At 34.6% G+C, this 15343-nt stretch overlaps 1 protein-coding gene across 2 annotated transcripts; it reads right to left on the bottom strand.

The window, feature by feature from the left end:
• Window positions 1–20: 20 nt before the first annotated feature.
• LOC111377725 (sister chromatid cohesion protein PDS5 homolog A) lies at window positions 21–14589 on the bottom strand. 2 transcript variants are annotated; one of them, XM_023000854.1, is made up of 15 exons: window positions 14361–14589; window positions 12216–12413; window positions 11898–12079; window positions 11246–11321; window positions 10926–11012; window positions 9313–9534; window positions 8016–8232; window positions 7761–7906; window positions 7499–7656; window positions 7269–7415; window positions 7139–7187; window positions 5930–6118; window positions 4489–4665; window positions 4195–4337; window positions 21–1952 (listed from the first exon to the last, which is right to left on the bottom strand). In XM_023000854.1, exons 1-15 carry the CDS (start codon window positions 14472–14474, stop codon window positions 1688–1690), a joined length of 2370 nt encoding a protein of 789 aa, XP_022856622.1. In that variant the 5' UTR covers window positions 14475–14589; the 3' UTR covers window positions 21–1687. The 2 variants fall into 2 exon arrangements, with proteins under 2 accessions (XP_022856622.1, XP_022856623.1); XM_023000855.1 differs by having other exon boundaries at window positions 1788–1927.
• Window positions 14590–15343: the final 754 nt, after the last annotated feature.

Genomic DNA, 15343 nt, shown 5'->3' with positions numbered 1-15343 from the left:
TTCTCGTGATAGTTCTCCTAGACAGAAATCCAACGAAAGAACAGGATTGAGGTTGAGTAGACTAGCCCGAATAGTTTCGAATTTCGATCAAAGCTTCATAAGAAATTGACCCCTTTGATTTTCTGCTTGAATTTCCTATAAGGCAACTAATGCTTCCTTGAGAGCCTTGGAATGAATTATGCCTGAGATTTCGCTCCATAGATTAAGGAAACCAGCATAAAATTGATTAATCAAAAGATTACCCTGATTGTATCGTGCAATTTCTAATTCCAACTGGAACTTTGGAGCGGAGTTTTCTTGATTGTAAGAAACATTTGAGACAATGAATGGGGGAAGATTGGATACCATATGAGGTCCAATTGCTCCCAAAATCTACAAGATAATGCGAGCATCTGCACCTTCCCATTGTTCTTTCCCTTTTATCTCCACAAGAGTCATAGATAACCTATCCAAGTGGCCCCACAGTTCTATGCATTTTATAAGCATCTTGAACTGAAACTCCCATATGAAGTAATTTTTTCCGTTAAAACGGACGACAATATTTTTGTTCGACATTATAGCAGGCCAACACAATTTCTCTCAAAATAACAGCCAATTAAACAGCAGTGACAGCCCAAACAGTAGCCCAAAAAATTTTCTTACAGCCGTAAACAAAAGAAGCGCAAAAAATTATATCAGCACCAAAAGAATGCAGCAGCCCGCGATCCTTTCAACGGTAGCCCAACCCCCTTCACAATTTCAAAAATAAAGGAAACTGCAGCCCACAATCTACGCCTACAATGTCGGCGATCAGATGAACGATTGCTCACCGAAAAAGAAACCAAAATCTAACTCAATGCCGACAACCAAATGAGCAATCGATAACCACAACAATTGCAGCTCACGAGTTGGCAACTGATCACCAAATGAAGATGCCACCGCAATTTGCCCACGATCCAGCAAAAGAATCCAACAGTTACAGAGGTCGATGGCAACCAAGAAGAACAATCAGAAGGGAGTTAACTGCCTTATACTCAAAACTCCCAAAGATAAGACCACCAGAAATTGTCAAAGCCAGAGGAAATCAAGAAAATCAAATTTTCTGATCAGCTGACCCAAGAGAAATCCCAGAAACTGAAATAAATTTCTATGTTTAAGTCTCTAATACCATGTTGGAATTGTAGAATTTGTCTCAATGCCTCTCAATTGAGAGTTTCTTATTAAATAGAAGTTTCATCCCTAATTACAGCCCCTTTATTACAACATAACTATTTCTATCTAATCTTCTAATCACATCCCTTTCCTAGTTAGAACCTCATCATCCCGTGTCATATCTTTTATGTAAGGAAATAAAACAATTCTATGTTTACAGTATAATTATGTACATGACACTGATATGCACTAATACCCCAGCTTATTGTGCATTGATGCCATTATTTCAGGTGTCATTTAAAAGCAAAAGTGCTTAAAGATAATCCTAACAAGTAAAAGGATGAAGAGGCACAAACGTTCTACCATTCAACTCTAATAAAACGGTTTTAACGATCAACTAAGCAAAGAAGAAGCCATGCACCCCAAAATACAGAAAGGAAAATGTAGAAAGATAACAAAACTTTAAAAATTAAAACTTATTCAGTTACATGGTAGTAGAGAAACAGAAATAAAAATTATAAAATAGTACTCCTATAAACGCATTGACATTCATGCTTCAAGTGCATACTATAAGACCATAGTTGAATCTTAGTGAATGGTGGAGAAATGTCAACCCACATTGACAGATATAGGCATCTGATAAATGTAGCAAAACTTCATTAGCAGTAAGGTAAGCAAGAATAGATAGCTTGACCTTGCACAGCTTCGAGATAATCAACTGCTCGGATGTACCAATTAATGCAGCAATTGCAGAAACAGTAAGTTTAGACTCTGCGCGAGTTCCCTCCAAGCATACCTTCTCGAAGGAAGAGTATATATCACTACATGCACAAAAGCTTATAACATTATTATAACTTATAACCGGAAAAGGGCAATAGTAAGCAACTGCGTGACATGAATTTTATGTGTATGATTCATGGAATTAACGATAAACTACTTTCATGAAACTGATATATCTGTGTGAGCTTAGGGAGGGAGAAAGGAGGTTCGAGCATGATTCTCGTTTACAAAATGTTACAAGACGTAGGTTAATAGATGACTTCTAACTGTAAAACCAACTTATGTGTACAGACGTAAAGTAATCATGAGAAGTTATATTATTTTGTTTTCATTGTTAAGCAGAAATATAAGGTCATGTTTGGAGTGGCTATTTGTTGATGTACAAAGGCATGGTGACATTAGAAACAGCAGTGCCGATACTTGAAACTGTACACAAATCAGACTTACAATCGCCTACTATACTTCTAATACAAGCTTGAAAGACTCAGCGGTTGCTTTCTACAATGGTAAATTGAAACTTGATTTCCAGCGCGCAAACCTAAATCATAAGCTCATAATACATAATATAAGAGGGGTGCATCTTTCAGGCACTTACATGCACAGAAAATACAGTTTTGTAGACCGCAGAATTTAAGCACTAGTGTTGAGTATTTATTACTAGGATGAACAAATGGAATATGTGCCCTATAAACTGGTCACGATTTGGAGAAAAATATTTTAGAGGGTTTAACAGCCCATTGCAGTCGAATAGGTTCAGTTCCGAGGTCAGACATTCAGAGTTGGGTTAAAAACCATTTCAACTGATAAAGTGAAGAAAGGAACGGGTTTAAAACATCAACATTTGAAGTGTCAGTATATCAACAGTTTGAAGATTTGATAAAGCAAACTTTTTGATGCATGCACAGAACCAACAGCCCATGTCCATGTAATAGCAAGAAAAATTCCAAGACCCAGGGCATGACTGGTAATTGGATTTTGAGATTAGCATCGCATAGGAGCATAATTTGATTTCTAGAACCATGGGCAACTTATGTGGTTATAAAGCCTCAACATCAGATGTCCCAATGTCAAGTTTAGTGAAACTACCGAGCAGACCATTTTTGCCACCAGTGAATTTTGTTAGGATAAGTGGAAACCAATATATTCTGAAAGGCCACTATACAGATACATGCACTATACAAACGGAAGTCTACAACATTGTTTAGAAACTTTTCTCACTGCAAAAGAATTTAAATTCAAAAAACACCTTGCAATGTAAAGAATAAGGTTGTCCCATCTTGTTTTGTGGTTAATTGAACTCATGTGTCACAGTTCTGCAAGAATATCTGATCAGATTTTTTTGTCCAATATAATCATATATGTATATTTTACCCACTTAAGCAAAAACAGAATGTTTGTCTAAACTGACTAGTAGGTCCAAACTTACATAGTGCTTGTGTGGAAGTGATTTTTTGAAAAGTAATTTTTTTGGAGCGGTTAAAAAGGACGAAAAGGTTACGACGAATGTGATAAATGATTCTTTTGAAGAATGTGTAGTTGAAAATGAGTGTGGAGGAAAAGTAATTTTCACATAATCACTTTCATACAAGGTTTTAATCCTCTTCATAATTTGACAATTTCCATTAATATACAAAACTAATTTTGAACATTTAGAATATTGAAAAATTAACTAGTCAGCTTCAGGTTGAGCCTGACCGGCCAGTCTTCTGTCTCCACAGCTTCAAATATAATTTCTTTTAAAATTTATTATTAAAATAATAAGAATTTAAAATAACAAATTGTTGAATTAATTAAAAAACTAAAAATATAAAAAATTTAGTCAGTTAAACTCATTCAAGTTTGTGTCTAGTTATAAGTATTGATTTATCGAACGTGCAAGTGCTTACAAGAAAGATTTACCCAAATGCACATCTTTAAAGAAAAGGTAATAGAGCTAACTATAGTTTTAAAGATAAGTCATGCAACCTCTTAGTTGCACATCCACGTTCTTCCTTTGAGCCTACATACTACACTAAGCTACAAAATGCCCCTTACATCTTGAGTCCAGAGTTCATCTTGATAGCAACATACTTTTGATTTATCCAGAAAAAGCACTTTCAATAGTAATTAAATGCCATGCCAGTGATCATACTGAGACATGGAGTGCTTCCCTAGAAAGAAACTTCTCGTTCTATTTCATGGATTTTAACAATTCACAAAAGCTAAAAACTTTAACTTGCAAACACACACTGAGAAAAACTGCACAAACATCTATAAAGAATATACAATTCACTTAAAGTACACCTGAGATTGATTGAAATTTGAGAGCCTTCTCTAGCTAACATCTCAATTAGCTGTTCATTAAATGGGATGATCTCTTCAATTAACAAAAGCTGGAACTGCTTCTCTGAGCCTCTCAGAAGTGAGGGGAACGCACTAATTATAGTCTAGGAAATACAAAAGAATAAAACTATCAATAGATATTTATTACATATAAAAGAATAATTCAACCAATAGACAGGAAATGCACTAAGATGGAGAAAAAGATGTACTATGTAATTGCTCGTTCTTGTTTCTCAACAGAGTAAGAATTCTTACCAAAAGAAGTTGAACAGAATAATTCTTCAAATGCTTATTCTCAAATCTGTCACTAGAAAGACAATCTAAAATACAACGGACGTGGTCAAAGCTAAATACATTAAACGAGCACTTCATGACAAGTAATTGCAAGAATTCAGATAGATTTTGATCCCCGGTCTTTCTGCAATACTCATCCTGGAAAAAGGAATAAGTACGTAAAGAAGCAAATTAGTGAAAAATCAAATAAAGAAAAAGATAGAAAATTAGTTTTACATAAGAACATTGATATGGCTGATGTCATAATAATCCACTTGGTAGTTTGCTAAACACAGACAAAGTTAAATGTGACTTAAAATTAGTAACTCTATGTCAAGCGTGTGTGTGTGCAACCCAAGAAAATTCCAGGCCATGTAAGAAAAAATGTGGCACAAATATAGAATGGAAATACGTATACCTTTCTACACACTATATTAAAAGGTAATGTTCCTAATTACTGCTTGCCAAAAGTGTGATAATCATATTTAGGGTGATGTCGTGACTTGCATCAGTTCAGGACAGTGAAAAAGGGTGTATTAATACTTAAATAGGGCCAAAGTCCCAGCTTACAAAATAACTTAAACTTATTGCAAATAAATTTGGAGCAGGCACCATCAATCCTTTTTCGACACTCTGTTCTGTTATGCATGATTATTCTTGAATCCAAAAACCATATCTTTAAAATATTTTTAAAACGTTCAATGTGGAATGTGGAGCAGGAATCTCATTTATTGGCCTTGACCCTAATTTTAAGTCAATAAACCATGTTAATTTTTCAATGGAAATATTGTAAAGATCCTTATTTGTCTTCAACGGCTTGAAATTAGACAAGTTGTTGATTTGCACATTAACAGGGCAGGCAATGTTTACATGGGTGTTCCATCATTAGTGTTATCTAGTTAAGGACAAGACTCCAAGCGAGCTATAAAAAGAAAGATAACACAAACATAGAGAAAAGCCCTCAAACGCCCTATTATAATGATTAGGAATAAAAGAAGAGCAAAAGAGGAATGCACTTGCAACATAACCACTAAGTCCTGATCTTGGAAAAGTGAAAGGTGAAAGCTTCAAGAAACTCATGGCACAAATCACAGCTATAAAATGCAGATACGGTCTAGCTTAACGAAAAAGTTTCAGACAAGACAAACAGATAGTTCATCTAAAGATCTCTACCCACGTAACAGTGGTCATAGACAGAAGTCTTCTAAGAACAGACAAATTGCAGAGTTATTTAACACCATTTGGTGATTGAGTTTTTCACAACTAAAACTTAACGCTGATTATGAGAGAGTGCAAAAATACAATCCATTATTAATTTCATCAGCTATTAAGAGAAGAAAAAAGATCTTAAAGAACTCTAAACTTAAATACTCGAAATTTGAGATAGATGTCATGGAAAAGTCTATGAAAAGGTTAAGCTCACCATGGTTGTCTGGACATCAATAGTAGTCTCTTTTTCTAAAAACTCCTGTAACATACTAAATATTCTACAATCTTTCAGCTCATTAAGTTTGTGAAAGCAATCTTTTGCTTTCAAAGGATCTGGAAAGGATGCTGACATTTTCAGAAATGACGCCTCAATTATCCTTTCAGCTTCTGCAGGGCAATTCTCCTGCAATGTGAGCATCAACCAAATGCAGGCACAATTGCCAATATCAGGTAAAATGGTCGAGCAACAGTAGAATAACAATCTTGCACAAGATAAAGGTATGCCCATGAAGCACAACGATGTGTGATACTGTGATTTTGTGATTGTTGACAAAAAATAACAATATACTCCATAGATAAGACTATTGTTGGTATGCACCTTCGTGATCACATAGATGAAGCACTGAAATTCATCACTTTTTGGCTTATGAATGCTGTTTCCAATAATAAGCAAGTGCATCAATTCTACAGAAACTTATGAGAAAATCTTGTACATGTTTCATAATACGCAACGTCTGTAATTTCAATCTAGCATATCCATTCTTACTGCTGCTTAAAATTGTGAATTTCCCACGGTTCTATTCTTGATAAAGAATGTCTAGTTTCTCTCAATCTTCAACTGAGTGACACAAGCCAATATAACAGCTCTGGCATTATAAATTTATAATTATAGTGGGACAGATAACAAACAATTCAAAGAAATAAAGATGTACTCTAATGATCTCATCGTGGGTTTAAAAAACGAAAGAAGTAGAAGAAGATGATAAAGAAGATGATAGTGAAATTGATAATGACCAAGCTGAGACGTATTATCATGTCCATCAAACTGGTGAGGAGAAGGAACTAAGAGAAAGGTATGATTTCAAGTGATCAGGACGGTGTACTTGTACTGCCAATTGAATCAATTTGAAACAAAACAGATATAAATAATATGTGCACAGGCTTAAAAAAATAAAATAAAATTTATACAGGTGCACATTGAATTCTCTCTTCTAATAATTAATATCCCAAAGAAACTAACATGCTAATCAAACCGTACTCAAATAAATTTTGGAACGTGATGTGAGCTTGGCTCCCAAACTTTTGCCGATTATTAGTAGATTATGAACTCCTAAAGTATTGTTTATAAGAGAACTTGCTTTCTTAGGAACACAGATACATCCAGAAAACATTTAGCATGTAACTCAAAACTATATTGTTATACCTCTTTTTGTTTCCGTAGAGTTAGGTAAACTTGCATCTCGTCTCGCAGCCTGGAATCACATGGAAGTATATTAAAAATGAAGACATGGTTTATTGCCTAATGAAAGGAAATCAGTATTCAGCACGTGTACCTTCGTTTTTGAGAAAGAACGATTTTCAATGCCATAAGGTGAGGTGACTTGAAGAGTGAGAATATGGAGATCCAATGCCTTGTCCTTTCCTCAATCTGAAGAGAAGAAGGGAATAGATCTACTAGCACAAGCTCCATGCTTTGAGGCCTACAAAGCAAACACCCACATAATCTCATATTAACTGAAATAATTTGATTTCTTCTCTTTCATTTTTGCAAGAATAGGCATACCTGAACTCCTGGCAGTCTTTATCATAAGAAAGCACTAAAATTTTGCAAGGAATCTGTTCTATATGGTCATTGAGTGAAGCAATGCCTGTAGCACACCTTGTGCAATAGTCCTGGTATAGTTCGAGCAACTTTTGCAAGGCCTTTCTTCTGACAGAAATCTAAATTGTAAATTGAAAAGGACAAAGGATAGAGATAAATATAGAGAATGCCATACTTTAGAGAGACAGAAACACATCTTACAAAACCTTAAAGAAAAGACTACCTTCTTATCACGAAGTCTTTCAGCTGCACGAGTTATTGATTCTGAAGGCACCACATTTAGGTAAGACTTTACCAGATCACATAACACTGATACTGCTTCCATCCTCACTCTATCATCAAAATCTAGCAGTCGACCCTCAATGGCAGCTGCTCAGCTCACAAAGCATTAAAATGTAATATAAGAATTCAATATCGTAAGCTAATAAGAAAATATACGTAGCACTGCATAAGTAGAACAGAAGTTCCGACAGCTTACAGAGAACTTCAACTGATTCTCTTCCTGATGGATTAGTCATGTAAAGAGCTTTAGCACATGAAAGAGCACTAAGTCTCACTTCTGCAGACTTGTCAGAAAATCTATTAAGGAGCTCAACAAACACATGGCGATATTCTTGTGCAAAATGTTGACCGGGCAATTCTAGAAGCTTTCTTATTAAATTTAGAGCTTTTATACGCACATCAACTTGATCAGTCTGCGAGTTAAATTAAATTGTCACTTATAAAAGAACCCAAAACAGAAATAATTAAAATAAATTAAAGAAAAATATTGGACTGGTTGTGAATGGTTAAATTAATATCTGCTTGTTGAAGAGAAAAATATTTGGCTTGTGCTAAAATTGGTTGTGGTAAAAGGATACCAATGGCAAACCACTACCAATAGCAGGAAAAATGTAATAATTAATAATCATTAAGTTCCTAAGAAGGAATATCAATTTACTTTGAACATTCAATTTGATAAGGACATGTGAGGTTAACAAATCAGTCAAAAAACAGAGTATTTTTGTGGTAGAATGAGCAGTTGATAGGTTATAAACCAGTAATTCATGGATTTAGTCAGGCAAAAAATATGAAAGAGATGAAAGAAAAAAATCTCAATAACAAACTGTGTGAATGGGGAATGAATTGATGATAAAATAGAACCATGCACTAATTTGGTTGACGATGAAGAAAAAGAATTCTTGTTTAGTGCTCTATTCAACAATACAAGATGCCCCTGCATAACTTCTTGGAGTATTTCACATACAATCAATTTTTCTTGGACGATATGATAAAGGAATATTTAGAGACATATCAACAAAATCGCTCATAACAATATATCTTCCGGGCATACAATGATTCTTTCATGATTTGGAGCGTGTTCAATCTGAAAAGAATTTTCGCAAAGTTGGTTGACAGATGGTATTCATATAAAAGATCTTATTTCCTTTCTCTCTGAAACCTTGGCATGGATCTAAACTTTGAATAAGCCAATTCAATTGGGACGTTGTAGATCCATTCTTTTTCCTATTCAAAATCAGCCCCCTGGCTCTATGTTTTCACATCAAGAATTATTAGCAAATGAAGAGGTGTTATAGGGGTTTCTTACTTCTGAATTTCGACATAGAAATAATAATAACGGTAATAACGATAGTAAAAGTCCAAATGTGAGTATGTTTGTTTAGTGAGTTCGTAATTTCATTAGGATGGCATGAGACTAACAAATCTGCAGTACAACATCAATAAAGTATTTTATTCAAAAGCTGTGAGCAGTAGAGGGGGTACGAAGTACGAACCAGTAATTCATGGGTCAAGCTAGGAACAACAGAAAAAAGCATTTGAGGGGCATATCGGAATATTTCATGTATAATTTCATGGTAAAATTCTTTCAGTGCACTTCCAACAGCATCTCTATTTAATATACATGATCTCAAAAATTTGCATATATAGCGCTCCAGCTTTTCACCACAATTTTGAACGACAGAAACAGCAAGTTGAAAAGAAGCAGAAGATACACCCTGAAGAGCAAAATGAGCAGGTAAATAAGTTAAAAGTGCCGAAAACTGAATTCGCAGAAAAAGGGGACAGGACATCAATTTTTTCACATTTGTACGCCGAAAAGAAAACTACCATCCATACATATTCAAGACAACTAGTTCTGGTTCATTTCAAAATAAAAGGCAAATGGAGGAACTAGCAACAGCTATAAAGTAAAACAGAATAAATACACAAGTAGATCTAAAGATAAATTTTGAGAAAATAATGAACTAGCACGTGTATAGATGCAGGGAGGTGGCAAAAGAAATAAAGGCAAGTTGGCTGCAAGGCTGACAAGCTAAACAAATAGATCAAAAAATAAATTGCGGATTGCAGGAGATATCTTCTTGTTTCCTGTGAAGCCAACTCAAAAAAGTGATATATCATACTTGTGTGAGGTCGACTGAATGGATTTCCAAGCTTAAAGTTTTGCATGTTTTGAATATCAAATCATGAATGGAATTCAAATTTTCCTTCCCTAAACAGTGATTGCAATCATAGCATTTGTAATCTATGACCCCATCCCAAATTTCAAGTCTTCAGAAATTTTTAACAAGGTAAGTGGTCCATAATGAACTTCCATATGTTCATATTCCAACCATTTTGTCTACATGGAACACAGTAAGGACGAACAATATTGTAATGTGAGGCTTCTCCAATAAAACTAGCTGCTCATAACTCAATTTCATAACATTAAGACTATCACTGAATAGAAAGTGGTTCATAATTCCTTAAGCAATGCACCCCAAAAAAATTAATAAGATGGCAAGAAGGTTAATCCATCCAAAGTACAAAAATTGAGTTTTGTGGTTGCATGAGTATGATAAAAGAGATAGAGAGAATGTCCTTTTCTGGTCAACAAAAAATTATAGATAACTGTGCATCCAATTAAGGAAATACCCAGCCAATGCCCACAAGTGTGGGCACCAGAAGTACAGGCCTATTACAAAGCACTAGCCCTCTAATTTAATCATGAACATAAGTACTAATACAATTGCGTAAGAAATCCCATGTTGCTTTATACAAGTCCTTGAAAAAAATATACACCAAGCACTGTCACAAGAACACAGTAATCTCAAGAGCAAAGAAAGTTCTCTATTTTCCTAATTTCGCAAGAACAAATAGATGCAGTCTAATGCTTTAGACCCTTTCGATTTGAGGCCTCGAGTATATGTTCATTGCAACAAGTATTACTGATACAAAACTTTTGTATATCCATTGATATATGGAAAGAAAAATATACAACATGCTCGAACATAAAATAAATTTGATATTTCAGTTACCTCATTGTTGTTGTTGCTATTGTGGTTTTCAGTAGAAGAGTTTACTCTTTCAACTACAAAAATGAATCTAGGAATTTTTCATTATTTACCTTTCTTTCCTTAATAAGATTGTGCAAAATCACATCTAAAAGTGGCAGAGATGCACTCCCTTCTAAAATAAGAGGGTCAGCATCAGCCTCCTCTACTTTCTCCTCCAAAATGCGTGTTATTATAGATGACATTGAAGTAATCAGACTTCGAGGATGATCATCCCTACAAGTAAAAATACACGATGCGATCAAAGGCCTTTTCACATTCTTCATTTCAGCGTTCCACTTAAAATACCAAAATACTAGCAGAGAGAATAAAATAACAGAGTAAAAGAAACAAAAGATAGAAACAACGTATAACAAATCCAATCAGCATCAGCCTCCTCTACTTTCTCCTCCAAAATGCGTGTTATTATAGATGACATTGAAGTAATCAGACTTCGAGGATGATCATCCCTACAAGTAAAAATACACGATGCGATCAAAGGCCTTTTCACATTCTTCATTTCAGCGTTCCACTTAAAATACCAAAATACTAGCAGAGAGAATAAAATAACAGAGTAAAAGAAACAAAAGATAGAAACAACGTATAACAAATCCATCTTCTAAGAAACATGGGCATCTGTAGTAAGGCATAAAAATAAATTATACACCAACGATCAAACATTTTGTTGAAAGGACGGTGAATATATGACAAGTGTTAGCCACATATGCTGCTTTTTATAGGAAGTCATATAAAAAACGACAACTCTTAGCTTATGGGGGAAGGGAGGCTAAAAATTATAAAGGAAACGCCATCTTAGACTAGTTTATTATATTTATTTATTTTTCTCTTTATGGGAAATGGGTTCAAAGTATTATGGAAAAGCTCCCGTAGCATTTCAATTACAATATTAAAATTTTTGAAAAAGAGTGCTATGAGGGTTGGTCTATTTTTTAATTTTAAACAAGTAAATAAAAACTATAAATACATGTAAATAAATGATTAAGAAAAAAATGAGAGAAGGTGGAGGGGGAGGAGGAGATGCAAACCGCACTACACTGAAGAAGCTTTTGAACATTTTAATAACTAAATCTTCACATCCAATGTCTAGCATTATCACACAAAACTGCAGTTGCGCAACCGTGTCCAGTAATTTTGCCCATCTCGAGAAATATGGGCTTTTCATGTTCTCAAGCTCTCCAAAAGTACTTACAAGAAGTCTAAAAATGTCCTACACCAAGATTTAAAAACTTTGATGAAAATATGTTTGCAAGAAAGAATATACATCAGAAGAAAGTTAGTAGTAAAAGATAATGGTGATTCCAGGGATGGAATGTGGATGAAATTATGTAAACTGAACATTTTACCCTGAAAACCGCATCACTAAAATCAGGATTTGGAGCCAGGATCCGAATGATTTCACAGAAACAAATGCCAACCAGAAGCCTGATATCTTTATCTTTATGGAGAAGTAGCCCATGTCTAACAAGAGAATCACTGAGAGGCTTGATAGTTGGTTTAAGTGACTCTGACTGTTTTAACTCTGGGAAAGCACTTGTAGCTTCCTGCAGAGGGAAACAACATGAGTAAGTCACAAAATTTAGGGAAACAAAATATGACACCCTAACTCAGAGCACAATAAAGCACATAAACTCAGCTAACCTAATCCAATATCTAGACGAGCACAAGTATGAAATCCCAAGAAAATAAAATATTAATGTGTTACAGATCTTTAAAAACGTGAAACTCCAGAATAAGACCATAAACTTCACTAAATTTTCCCCGAGACACGAAGCAGCAAGGAACTAACCCTGCATACCTGCAAAACTAAGTATAGTTGCTAGATAACCCTTTAACGCGTGCATAACAGAAAGTTACAGATACTGGCAGAAGTTTGTATAACCAAGCCAAACGAGCAGCCATTTAGATGAAATAATGTGCTTCCATCATTTCATTCACCACGTGTTTATGATTAACTTTAGAGAATATGAAAGAATAAGAAGCAAAATTTAAAATATCATAAACGGAAAAGAGGACAAACTCTCTATAAAGAAAATTAGTGTGGAACGTCATAAATGAAAATGCAAGAGATATACTAAGCCTTTGTTTGGAAAGAATTTATGAATTGTTTAATTTGTAAATAGATAAAAATGAGTGGTGAGTAGTACTTGTGGCGTCTTAATCATCCCCCAGGAGGAATATGTGTCCATTTGAATGTATAGTTAAAAACAAAGTTTGACTATTTATAAATTAGCCAAATGAAAGCTAATGCTTCTATGGTCACTTGTTATAAAATAGTAAGCTCTATGATATAAATGAAAGGCTCGATTCTAGGGAAGAAGGTATAATTCGCAAAAAAGAAATTCTGACAGCAACTCAAAGCCCATAGTTTCTCCAATGATTAATTGATGATTCGATCTAATCGAAATTCATAAGTACAGCATAAACTACCTGAAACAATGGCAGCTAATATTGCATATGCATGAGTAAGCCCCCGTTGATTTAGCTACAAATTATATTTTTAGTAGATTTTGATAGAAGTTGATTAAATGTGTGGTTGAAATGTTGATAAAAGTTTAGAATCCCATGAGATGTGTTGTTGAAAATGATTTTAAGGAGAAATGAGGACCAATCAGGGGCTCGATAAAATACTTTAAGACAAATATATTGAAAGCCAAAACTTCAGCCAAATGTCCGTAATACTTCTCAAATATAGTTCAACACTTTCTGTTGAAATATTTCTTTAGTTTTATTTCAGACTTTCAGTTACTAATCCTTCTAGATAATGCATTAAAAACCCCAAAAAAACTCAAAACCCACAAACAACACTTATAGTAATTGTGTGGATTAACGAAAGGTCAAAAATACAGTAAACAAAAACCACTGCCGAACGATTGGCAGCCTAAAATGAAAGGGAAAAGTTGTCTAGGCGGTTCAGGTTGCATTCATTCATTTAATTTGACTAGTGGGATATCATGTATATACAAGTAAGTGCAGAAATAGATCCCAGATAAGAAGTGCGTTGAACAATAAATCAATCCAGCCCAAGAACAAACGAAATGAAACATAAAATACCCCAATGATTTCGAAAATCTTACATAGCCAATATACCCACATCTAATCGAAGCTATTGTCATCAAATTTCATAAAACTAACATGCGAAAGCGAAAATACTATTTTGATTGTGATAAACCAACGTACCACAGAGTGAAATCAAAATGGCAAGCATGGCATGACATGACATGGAATTAACGCACTTCTAAAGAATCAGAGCGAGGTAAAATCTATATAGCAGACCATATAGCAGAAGAAGGTGCACGTTGTGTTTAAATTGTTCCACGCTGTCCTAGCATCAAATAATTGTAATGGAACTATCGACATATTTTTCGTTTTTCATTTTTTGGAAATTTAAATTGTGGGTATGTAAGAAAATCCAAAAGAAAAAAAAGGGGAAATTAAAGAAAATTAAGTACATAAAGTAAAACATATGATTAGGTTGGAAGTGTTCATACTTTGAGCAATTTAACGAGTGTGTCTTTGTTGGGGCAAATATTATAAGCGGCGAGTTGTTTGCCGATTCGAGTTACAACTTGCTTCGCCTCGTTCTCACTCGTTGCCTCCTCCATCTCACTGTGTTTAGTGCGTGTTACTCTGTAGATGAGGATTTGGGGGTCTGGGCTGCCGGCGGTGCTTCTGTGTGTGTACGTCAGAGAGAAACGAAATTTGCTTTTTCAGAGGGTGAAGTTCCCGCCTATATGGTGCGCTGCACTGTGGCAGCGCTGTTTAAGGGACCAAAAACGGTAATTATTTTATTGGTACATATCTTTTTGTTATTTGTTCAATTAGGTACAAACTTTCGAACGAGGAAAAAATAGTAGTTTGGTATGTAGTTCAGTAGGGGGTATTATTATTGCCGAACCCAATTCCTATATTATTTGCAGGTAAAAGAGTAATTGAACAAACATTAAAGTGAAAGGGGGCATCCATCGAAAATGGTAGCAGGAAAGATGGGAACACGAAAGAGCGAATTACAAGTGATATGGTCATGTTTGATTCTCAATAATTGTAACCATGGAATAAAGGATTCCATATGTAGTGATGAAAACGAGTTGAATCAAAATTTATTGATCGGACAATGCTACATTTACCTATACATTTTTACTGAATTTTTTATCTACACTCACAATAAGAGGGGTGGGTCCCACAAGCCAGAATTTTTAAATGCAAGCGAGGTCCCACAAGCCAGAATTTTATCTATTTTTTTTTCCTTTTCTTTATTTTAAATTAAGCTTTGGATACAATAGTTATTTTACTTAAAATTTAACCTTTTAAAGTTTAAAATGATAGTTTTGTATTAAATTGACCTCGGACGTAGACCTTCTAAAGGTTTAAAACTCCAGTTACCATAAACCAAAGGTTTTGGATCTCATCAGCATAATGTTCGAAGGTTTTGGGGATCCTTGGTGCAATTAGAACAATTCTTTTATTTTACTAT

This window comes from Olea europaea, unplaced genomic scaffold (genome assembly GCF_002742605.1).
Source record: "Olea europaea var. sylvestris unplaced genomic scaffold, O_europaea_v1 scaffold1712, whole genome shotgun sequence".
NCBI classification, from domain to species: Eukaryota; Viridiplantae; Streptophyta; class Magnoliopsida; order Lamiales; family Oleaceae; genus Olea; species Olea europaea.
This window is presented reverse-complemented; position numbering and strand designations above follow the sequence as displayed.

Excerpts from the sequence above, each read along its gene's own strand:
- LOC111377725 (XM_023000854.1), bottom strand. The coding sequence starts at position 14,474 with ATGGAGGAGGCAACGAGTGAGAACGAGGCGAAGCAAGTTGTAACTCGA. Across the intron at positions 7,188-7,268 it reads GTTCTTTCTCAAAAACGAAG|GCTGCGAGACGAGATGCAAG; the intron begins GTACACGTGCTG and ends ATGTGATTCCAG. Across the intron at positions 4,666-5,929 it reads TTGATGTCCAGACAACCATG|GATGAGTATTGCAGAAAGAC; the intron begins GTGAGCTTAACC and ends TCCTTTTTCCAG.